Raw genomic sequence first — 11,332 nt, 5'->3', positions numbered from 1 at the left:
GAATAAATACAAAATATATGGTCTTGTTGTGCCGTCCTATAAGTTGATTTTCTAATGTTTTAATTTTTTTTTATCTGTCTCTCTTTTAATTTTTTTATCTGTCTTACTGTATTTGCCAAAACGAAATGAATTTTATAATAAATAAAAAGAAAAATGAAACGAAGTAGATAAATATAGAAAATCTTAACCATTATGACCAAGCTCACTCACTCAGACTAACACTGAAGTCTGAACTGATCAGAGACACTTTAACTCATTCATCATCAACCTTTATTTCAATCATGGCCACGTCATCATCCATCTCTAGATTCTCCTCCACCCTCCTCCGCAACAACCACACCGTACAACTCAGAAGTTCCACTAACCTGCAACTAATCTTCCCGAAGCACTTGGAATTGAACCACAAGCTGATCACGTGCCGTGCCACTCGCTCCAGTGCCGTTGCACGTGCCACGATTAGCGAGGTGGTGGTTGTTAGCAGTGGAGTGGCTGAGAAGGGAAAAGAGGAAGGAAGAGCACTGAGAGTTGGTTTGATTTGTGGCGGCCCTTCTGCTGAACGTGGGATTTCGCTTAATTCTGCTCGATCAGTTCTTGATCACTTGCAGGTACATGCAATTTCTTTGTCATGATCATGAATTAGTTTTTTTTTATTTTTTTTATTTTTAATTTTAAATTATTAACTAAAAATTCACGATAAATGAGCAAAAGAATAGGTGATTCGAAACCAAACCGTGTATATCACAATGTCTTTAACAACTAAGTTGTTAAGCTGAGCTCGGCTCACGCCAACTTTGATATTTATTTTGTCAATTAGTCTATTAACTGGAATTCATTTCTCAAGCAAGTTATTGCATATACTATCATCAAACAGACCCAGACACTATGATAAATGACTATTATGAGACGAAAGTGGAAACAAGGACCAAAATAAACGATTTAGCAGAGATATGAGACCATATTGAAAAACATAAATTTGTTAAGGGATGAAATATCCAATTTAGCCGATATATATATTTAGAAAAAACAATAAGAAAAATATATGATGTCACTTTATCATGTCAATTTATAAAATATATTTTATCTAATTGTTTTTTTTTTTTGGTTTAAACTCCCGACTAATCCTAAACCTTACTGGGTGATAAATAAAGTCTCGGTAAGGACGTCCCCGTGAGCATAGCTCAGTTGGCTGGGGTTGGGGTTCAAACCCTAGACACCCCACTTATTCACCTTGAAAAAGGTGAATTCTAGCCACTAGGCTATCTGACAAAAAAAAAATAAAAGTCTAGGTAAGGACTCAAGGATTGGATTCTAGTACTATCTGAACGATTCGATATTAGATGAAGCTCATTAACCATGTAATTATATAACTACGTAATTTCATCAGAGTAAATGGTAATTAAAATCAGAGAAGAATCTTATGAATTATGATAACTATTATTTTTTTCTTTTTAACATGGTAAATGATAGAGTTTACAAGTTCCTCAAAAGTTAATATGAAGAAGCTATTATTTGAAAAAATTATAATAGTTGCAAGATTGTTTAAACATTGAACTAAAAGTAGATATAAGGTTGAATTATTGAATAAATGCATCAGATTAGATTAATAAAAAATCTTATCCACATTTGACCAATTCAAAACTTATCGCAGTTAAACATTTTTGATAAATATTGTTTTTCTAGTTTATTTATTTTTTAATTATTCTTAGGAAATGATACTTTTGAAACTTTTAACAAAAAATATCCAATACTAATTTATTTATTAATTCTCTGTTTTTGTTGTTTTGTTTACTTGGCAGGGGGATGATTTACATGTGAGTTGCTATTATATTGATTGCAATCTGAATGCACATGCAATTTCTTCTGCTCAGGTTAGTGTAATACATGTTTCCAAAATAGTGCTTCATGAGCTCCTATTGAACTATATTTGTAATAATGCTAAATTCATGTATAAATGATCCCTTAGATATTAAAAGACTTGAACCAATAATACAAGGGTGGACAAGTCAGTCAAGTCGCATATATACCAACAATACATTGTTTCAACACTATATTATGATAAAATATTAGTTGAATTAGGTTCCTCATTGCCTACGAAACACAGACACCCCTCGGATTAGGCGTGTTCCCGTATCGGACATGCGTCGTGTCCGACACCGACACATTTAATTAGACTGAATTATGTGATTTTGTCAAATTATTAGCGGTGTCGACGTGTCAGTGTCCGTGTCGTGTCTGGTGTCGGTATCCGTTTCCGTGCTTTATAAATAATGCTTGTTTGTTCCTAAAAACATTACTTGAAATACCCTTTTCTAACTGATTAAAGTTTTACTTTATATAATTCTTGATTAGTCTCAGTTGATGCAAATCAGTGAAATAGAACATCACTTTTGGCTTGGTTATGTCTCATTCTCTTATGAATGGCGCAATTTTTTCTTTCTTTCTAGCCTATAGTTCAACTCATCAACTTTTTATTTTCTGGAACTTTCTGTTTTCATTTTTTGGGTCAAGGTTTTGTTTCAATGTTTTACTGCTTAATTAATCACTTTCTTCATTTAAAACTCTCAGCGATGGCTCTACTGTTATGTTAAAAGTGAAAAGGGAAAATAATAAAAGAAAAAAAGAAGAAGGAAAAGTTGTTTCTTGAATCCAACCTGTTTTTCTTATTTCCATATCTTTTTTGTAGGTATATTCCAACACTCCTGCAGATTTTGATTTTAAACTTGAAAGGTTAGTAAACACTTTCATTCCATGGAAAATCACAATAAAGAAGTATGGTAAAAGTATTTCCACTTTATGAGTAATTAACTAGATAACTGGTTAGTGATTTTCAAAGAGTTCTTAATGAATAATCACTCATCATTCAATCAAACCCTGATGTGGTTAACTGCTCCGCAAATGAAAATGGTTTTCCAAATAATTCCTTTCTTGTAATATTCCCTTAAAAATACTGAATAAATATCATAAAAATATAGTAAGGAATAAATACTCATATGTATTATGAAAGTAAAGATGGCCATTTGTTAAATTTGCAGCCTTGCCCAAAGTTTCTCGACTTTGGCTGATTTGGCAGAGCATCTATCTGCAGCTGTGGACATAGTATTTCCAGTCATACATGGTCGATTTGGTGAAGATGGTGGCATTCAGGTGCAATATCTGTGTGTGTTTGTGTGTGTGTGTGTGTGTGGGGATCTTCTGGTGTATGTATAAACGATATTTCTATGTGCTATATATTTTTAGGAATTGCTGGAAAAGTATAATGTTCCATTTGTTGGTACAGGATCAAGTGAGTGCTGCCAAGCATTTGACAAGGTAAAGGACACATGTATTTTCTTGTCGTTTATTTCTACATGATTTTGTTCTCTTTATTAACATTAGAATGTAGCCAGTTATTGATTTCTAAACTCTAAATTGGTTTACATCTTAATAGCCATCATAATGATAGGTAGATTAGGTTCTATACATTTAATAATAATCATTTACTAGAAAATACATGATTTGAATTTTGTAGTTTAGTCCAGAAATAGGATTAAAAGCTTCTTCATTTATTATTTACTCGAAAGGGGCTTGTAATTATTGTGATGCTGATTGTGCTATATGAGAAAGTAATTGGAAACAGTATATGAAACACTAAAACAGAGACATCTTCAATTTATTTTACATCATCTTTATCTTTATTAAACTTTTGTTGCTTCCTAGTTTAACCATACCTCTTGCATTAATTATCTTAAAATTATTCCAGTATAAAGCATCGTCGGAGCTACGGAAGCATGGATTCGTAACAGTGCCCAGTTTCTTAGTTCAGGTATTGAAAATTGTGTTTTGACAAGGTCAATGTTTCTCCTTGTAGCGACGACTAATTAATTATATATTACATCAGCATGTATCTTCTAATGTTTTTAGATATCCGATAATTGGATGCTGCAAGCCTGCAACTATGTTTATCTATATTTATTTGTGTTAGAGTACATCCATACTTACATGTTTGTGAAAGTATTATATGTCTTTAAAGTTTAAACATAATTCATCCACATTACGATGTCAAATAGGGGTATGAAACAAACAAATCAGAACTATCTGAGTGGTTTAGGAAACACCAGCTCGACCCTGACACGGGGAAAGTTGTGGTAAGAAACTTGATTTGTTTCAGTAATTAGTTATTCATTCTTAACCCATTTTGAAACAATTTGTGATGCTTATTGACGAATTAAAATCTGACTTCTCAGGTAAAACCAACAAGAGGAGGCTCAAGCATCGGTGTTACGGTTGCATATGGTGTGAATGATTCTCTTGTGAAAGCCAGTGAAATTATGTCTGAGGTATTTTCAGTCAATTTGGCACTTGAATATGAGCAGAAACTTTTATGATTATGTTGATGAAGATACATATAAATCATATAGAATGATATAAAAAAAAAGTTAGGAGTACATGTTTACTTGAATCACATCTCTCCCATAATATATATTAACTTTTGGATTTTTCATTGCTTTTGAATGTTATAGGGAATTGATGATAAAGTGTTAATAGAATTATTTCTTGAAGGAGGGAGTGAGTTTACAGCCATTGTCCTTGACGTAGGATCTAGTTCAGATAGTTTTCCTGTTGCACTACTTCCTACTGAGGTATGTTTCATCTTTTTTTCAATGAGATTTCTTAATTATTCACAGCAATTTTAATTTTTTTATATCACTTTAGAGGGGACTCAGGGTATTAAATGGAGACAGTTCAAAGCATCATTCCGGTTCGTTTCAATGGAGTGAGTTAGGGTTTATTTGAAAAACAATTGAATGATATTGTTTATCTATCAAGGAATGCAAATTTAACCATTTCCTCCAAAAATGAAAGGAACGGCCATTTCTTATAATTTGGGCTGGCTTAACTCAATCCTATCAAACTGACTTGTTAGGTGAGGGATACCTTGAGCCACTGTGATGTCTTTGAGCTGTGGCTCAAGGCTTTAAAGTGGCCATGATTTGTAGAATAAAGTCCAGTGTTAATAATTCGGATCAGTGGTAATTATAACTGAATAGAAATTCCGCTTCCATAGTCAGCAAAAAATTACTCAACAATTCATACCGAAAATTGTAATTGTTTATTTCTCAATGAATATTTCGTACAGAATAATAACACTGTAATTAGATGAACAGGTGGAGCTTCAATTCCTCGGCGAAAATGACTTGAAAGAGAATGATGCAATATTTAATTACCGCAGGAAATACCTTCCAACCCAACAGGTCAGTATTAGTATAAATGTATTATTTATGCACACAAGATGTAGTGCACATGTTTTCCAGGAAGTGACTTTTGTTTCTTTCAATCTCACTATAATTTGTACTTGGTTTCATACAATCCTGCCAAGTTTGTTTCTAACCTGGTGAAGGATATCTTCTCCGCAGGTTGCTTATCACACTCCACCTCGTTTTCCTTTGGATGTAATTGAGAATATTCGCAAAGGAGCATCTATATTATTTCAACAGCTTCACCTCCAAGATTTTGCACGAATTGATGGATGGTTTTTGCCTGATTCAGGTTGTAAGCTATCATCTTCAGAAAGTGAGTTTGGAAGGTCTGAATCTGGTACCATAATATTCACTGACATTAACATGGTGAGATGATTTTCGCTCTTGAGAGGAATACAGATAGCGGTTTTACTACTAATGGTGGTTGTTCACTATTGCTGAATATATTCATTACATCTTTCAGATCAGTGGTATGGAACAAACAAGTTTTCTGTTTCAGCAAGCTTCTAAGGTATTTCTGGATGTGTCTACCTCACATAACTTGTAATTGACAACATATATGTTTTGCGTATTGATGTATGCATAGCTCATCTTTTTCACTTTCTGAAAATGCTCTCTATGCTATTCAGGTTGGTTTTTCTCATACGAACATCCTTAGGAGCATTGTTCACCATGCTTGCTTGCGGTTTCCAAATCTTGCTTCAGTCAGTGGCATATCAAGTCAGATTCCAAGCAGATCAAAATCTTCAGAGCTTAATAAGTCATTTCCCCGTCGTGAAGGAGCTCAAAAAGTTTTTGTCATTTTTGGAGGTGACACATCAGAACGGCAAGTATCTCTCATGAGTGGTACAAATGTTTGGCTCAATTTGCTAGGCTTCAATGATGTAAGTATCCACAATCAAGAAAACCTTCAAATTTTTACAACTTTAGTTATGTCCTCCCACTTCAATTTTCTTATTTTACAAAGTTTCAAGAAAATAGATGTGGAAGTAAAAATCTGACAAAAATATTACACTTATTTGTTTTAGCAGTTTCATGATTTCTTTCCTTTAGAATCGTCATATGATGTGTTGTAACCAAATATCAGAAACTTACCCAATATCTCTTATTTTTGTGGTGTAAGTAGAGCAGAGGGTTATTTTAGAATGGAAATATTTTCATAAGTATGATATTTTGGTTGGCTTAAATACCACTTTGGTCCCTTAACTTATTTTAAAATTTCAACTTACTCTCTTAACTTTAAAACCGATCAATTTGATCCTTTAACTTATTTTAAAAGTTTAGTTTAGTCCCTTAACTTTAAAACTGACCAATTTGATCCCTTCACTTATGCATGTTAATGCAACTTGGTCATTTTGCATTAATTTACATATATTAGAGGACCAAATTGACCGGTTTTAAAGTTAAGGGTCCAAACTGAACTTTCTAAATAAGTTAAGGGACCAAATTGACCGATTTTAAAGTTCAGAAAACTAAACTTTTAAAATAAGTAAGGGGCCAAAGTGGTATTTAAGCCTATTTTGATTTATATTTTAGCCGTTAATAAAAAAAATCTCAATAAAATTTGCATGTATTAGAGTCTAAAATCATGTATTCTTACAGCTTGAGGTAACTCCATGTTTGCTTTCCTCAACAAGTGATTATGCATCTAGTGTCGATATCGGAATAAAGGCTGATGATGTATGGAATAGAACAGTTTGGTCATTACCGTAAGTATTGATCTTTTTATCTACATCGGGATTTGTCCTTGATTTCTTAATATACTTACTGGAACAACTTCTCTATTTTGAAGTTGATAAGAAGATATAAAACCATTCTACCTGACAGCTTAAGCTTTTAAGAAGTTTGTCACTGTCATTTTTCACCCCATTCTTAATAATTAAATTAAATTTCAACATGCGGTAAATGGGCTTATAAACTTAATGATTTTTTTGAGTGTTGGTTCTTGACCAGAACGCTGTATTCTGCCTGCCATTTTCTACCATGAACTAATGGCATACATCAGGTTTTCCCTTTTAATTTTTATTTCAATGCATTGTTTGTCTTAAATCTTCTAAACTCCATAAAGTAAAATTTTCATTTGGCTCAATAGGATATACAATTAGCATTCAAAATCCAGAAATGTATCCAATTATGTGTACATTCTGTATTAGAATAAAAAACTATTTAATGTAGCTTCCTGACATAGGCTATGAATCCATGATCAATAATAATAGTTCATTGTGATTCATTCGTGTGATCCTATCAGAATGTAGGTAGAAAGAATGAGATGATTAAACATTAATTTTTGTACAGATATTCTCTTGTGCTACGACATACTACTGAGGAAGTACTTGATGCATGCGTAGAAGCAATTGAGCCAAATCGGGCTGCACTAACATCTGATCTGCGGAAGCAAGTAATGAATGATCTGATGGAGGGTTTGAAGGACCACAATTGGTTTACAGGATTTGATATTGCTAATGAACTTCCTAAGAAATTTTCTTTAAGGGAGTGGATCAAGCTAGCCAAGGAAGTCAAGGCAACAGTTTTTATTGCAGGTATTAAAAGCAGAGTGTTTTTTAGTGATTAATATTTTAACTTCAACTTCTTTGTTGATGCATGGTAAAAGGTTGCCATATTACTATTTACTATACATTATTGAAGATGCATTTTTTAGAAGTCACTGTATAAGTAGAGCATGTTTCACCTTGACAAGTCAAATTTGATGTAATGTTTCAAGATGATAATACATTGCTTTATAAATAGATTTTTTGTTTTTGAAGTAGAAGCAGAATAATTATAAGGGAAACAGTTGTTAGGTATGACTGTATGATAAAGTGAATGATAGTAAAATGGACATTCTAATTAAAAGTTGTTTAAAAGGGTCTCATTATTTGTTTAGATAATGATAATTGGCCAGAATAAGATACATTCTTTCAACAGTTTTCTAATTATTTATATTTTCAGAGTAACTTTCAAGAATTCAGGTTTATGAAATTGATTGTGTATTTTTGTACACTGTTCATTCTTTGTTATGTACAGTACATGGAGGCATTGGAGAAGATGGCAGACTTCAATCTTTGTTGGATGCTGAAGGAGTTCCCTACACAGGTTTGTTTATATTGTACCCTTGCTACATGAGAGCATTAGGTACAATGGTATCCACTACTCAGGTTCACTTTTTTTAGTTTTTTAATTGTAATTGTGTATTCTCCCACTTTTATCTTCTGTTCAAGGTCCTGGTGCATTGGCGTCAAAGATTTGTATGGACAAAGTTGCGACTTCTGTTGCTGTAAATCATGTACGTTTCCCTTAATCAAATAATTTTTCGCTGAAAGATAAACACTCCTCATCCATTAATTTTCTCAATTTGAAATTAAAACTTCTTGTCAATTATTTTTTTTTTCAATTTGACATTGCTCTGACCGTGCATTCTAATATCTTCTTATTGAAAGCTTGCAAATTTGGGAATTCTTACCATAAATAAAGAAGTCTGGCGAAAAGATGATCTGTCTAATAAGCCCATAAATGATATATGGCATGACCTCACCCAGAAGCTACAGTGCGAAACATTATGTGTTAAGCCAGCAAGAGATGGATGCTCAACCGGGGTTGCAAGATTACGGTAGATTTTAATTGTGTTAGCGTTCCTTCTTTTTTTGTTATCAATGATTTAAAAATTATGAAATATTGCATTATAGTGTGCTTTTAAAGGATTGATGTTTATTAGTGTAAGATATGTGAATGGCCTTGTTGTTTGACTACACATGGTTCTTATTATCAATGGATCAATCAAATCCTAATTATAGACACAAAATAGAATCAGCTATAACTATAATGGACCAATAACATCCTTAATTAGAGGAACAATATCCCCTGATTTGGAACAATCACGTTACTTGCTCATTCTCATGCAGTTGTTCCAATGACCTTGCGATATATATCAAAGCTCTGGAGGACAGTCTACTAAGGATTCCTCCGAATAGCTTATCAAAGGTATAGGAACATTAATAACTTCATGTAGTCATTCTTATGTCGTTTGTTTTTTGTTTTTCTTTAACAGTTATGTCATTTGTTAAAGAATATGTTGTTTTATAGTTTTCATTGATCGATTACATAGGATTACCGATTATTGAGTTACGAATTTCAGTTCCTGACTTGTAATTTTGACTTAATGACATTCTTTCTCTTGCTTTTGGTTGATGTACAAGGCACATGGAATGATTGAGATGCCAAACCCTCCTCCAGAACTTTTGATCTTTGAACCTTTCATAGAAACAGATGAAATAATTGTGTCATCCAAAGTTAAAAATGAGACTGGTCACGGCTTCATGTGGAAAGGAAACAGTAGATGGGTGGAAATAACAGTTGGCGTCATAGGAAAACGTGGATCAATGCACTCACTAAGTCCTAGTGTAACTGTCAAGGAAACTGGTGATATTTTGTCATTAGAGGAGAAGTTCCAAGGTTGGTCTCCACAGAATTATAATCTAGTTTTTAGAAGGATAATTGGAAAAATACACAGCCTTTGTCATGACTGCAGTTGTTCGCAGTGGCTAATCTCTATCCTTTGAACATTTCTTCACAGGTGGGACCGGGATCAATCTGACTCCACCTCCCTTGTCAATTATGAGGTATGTTATTGAGATTCTACATCCCAATAGCAAAATAGATTCAACAGTTTGCTGATAATTAAGTTCTGTACAACTTCTGGCAGGGTCGATACTGTGTACCATGGTATCAATTATGTTTCCTTAATTCCATTTATAGATTGGTTGAGATTATAAGCACATGTGTCCAATTCTCAGTTTGATAATCTAGACAATTATTAATTCGCCTATATGTTGTTGAAATACATTTCTTGTCGAAATACTTTTGACATTTCTCTGTGTGACTCAAGTTCAACATTCAGTGTATTGGAAATTTCTTAAAAAAAGCAGATTTCCTAATTGGTATGCATGTAGGTGAATTTAGGCCGTTTTCTGTCGTGTAACTGTAAGTGTTTATACTGTTTGACAAATTGTTGTTTCTTCACAATTCAATGACGTTTTGTTGGCCTAGTCTTAATAATTATTGGGAGGTTTCGTGAAGTGATTTTTAATGATATTCTTCTTGTTATTTTCTTTGTAGCGAGAAAGCTTTGCAGAGATGCAAAAAACATATTGAACTGATTGCAAACACTCTACAATTAGAAGGATTTTCACGTATTGATGCATTTGTCAATGTTGACAGCGGAGAGGTTTGTTGAATTCCTTGCTCTGAGAAATGTTTTTTTCCCTCTTCTCTTTAACCTAATTGTTTTTTGAGTTTTCTTTGAAATAGATTTTATTGCTTCACATGTCACTTATGCTATTCTCTTTAATATCCGAAAATGGTGAGGTAGAAATGACTTATCATCATCTTACTCATTAACAACTTTCAAAATTTGTAGGTTTTGATAATAGAGGTAAATACTGTACCTGGAATGACACCTTCCACTGTTCTAGTTCATCAGGTAATTTTTTCTTATGATATATTATTACTTTTCTTTCATAATCATCTTTTTTTGTTTTTTTTGCGGTTCGAATCGTTCATAATAACGTATGTGTATTTTTCTTCCTCTAAAGCAGTTACATAAATTATGTGCTTTGCATCATACATAATTTGAATTAGGACATTCTTTTTCACTACATTTAAAACCAGTTGCCTTATTGCAAAAGCTAATGACATTCTTCTTCACTACATTTAAAAATTGATACAAATTAGGATCTATGTAAAAAATTAAAGCATCTTTAATCAAGTTATTTAGACACAAATCCATCATAACAACCATTGTATTCCATATTTATGTTCTAACTGACTATTATTCATATCTCAGGCACTAGCAGAACAACCACCATTGTATCCTCATCAATTCTTCCGCACACTACTTGATTTAGCATCTGAAAGATCCATGTAAATATGTTCAAATGAATGTTTGAATTGTTTTCATGCAATGTTTATGATTACTGGAAGTTATTGTGTAGCTGCCCTTGATAATGTGAAACTCCCGTTTCTTTCTTTTCTTGTTTTCTTCCTAGTATGTATGTTTTCAAATGCTATCAGACAAGAATAACACTTCCTCTTGTTTCATA

General features: G+C 32.9%; 1 protein-coding gene across 1 annotated transcript; it reads left to right on the top strand.

Annotated features, from left to right (window-relative positions):
• LOC11407566 (uncharacterized) lies at window positions 1–11,332 on the top strand. The gene is made up of 24 exons (XM_003623471.4): window positions 1–605; window positions 1,797–1,868; window positions 2,684–2,727; window positions 3,033–3,144; window positions 3,238–3,309; window positions 3,740–3,802; window positions 4,047–4,124; window positions 4,224–4,316; window positions 4,500–4,619; window positions 5,145–5,231; window positions 5,394–5,603; window positions 5,701–5,748; window positions 5,867–6,121; window positions 6,840–6,946; window positions 7,533–7,777; window positions 8,262–8,330; window positions 8,456–8,520; window positions 8,675–8,844; window positions 9,137–9,215; window positions 9,431–9,686; window positions 9,808–9,853; window positions 10,350–10,458; window positions 10,651–10,713; window positions 11,077–11,332. Exons 1-24 carry the CDS (start codon window positions 282–284, stop codon window positions 11,155–11,157), a joined length of 2,868 nt encoding a protein of 955 aa, XP_003623519.1. The 5' UTR covers window positions 1–281; the 3' UTR covers window positions 11,158–11,332.

The sequence above is a fragment of the Medicago truncatula genome, chromosome 7 (genome assembly GCF_003473485.1).
Source record: "Medicago truncatula cultivar Jemalong A17 chromosome 7, MtrunA17r5.0-ANR, whole genome shotgun sequence".
NCBI lineage: Eukaryota > Viridiplantae > Streptophyta > Magnoliopsida > Fabales > Fabaceae > Medicago > Medicago truncatula.
This window is presented reverse-complemented; position numbering and strand designations above follow the sequence as displayed.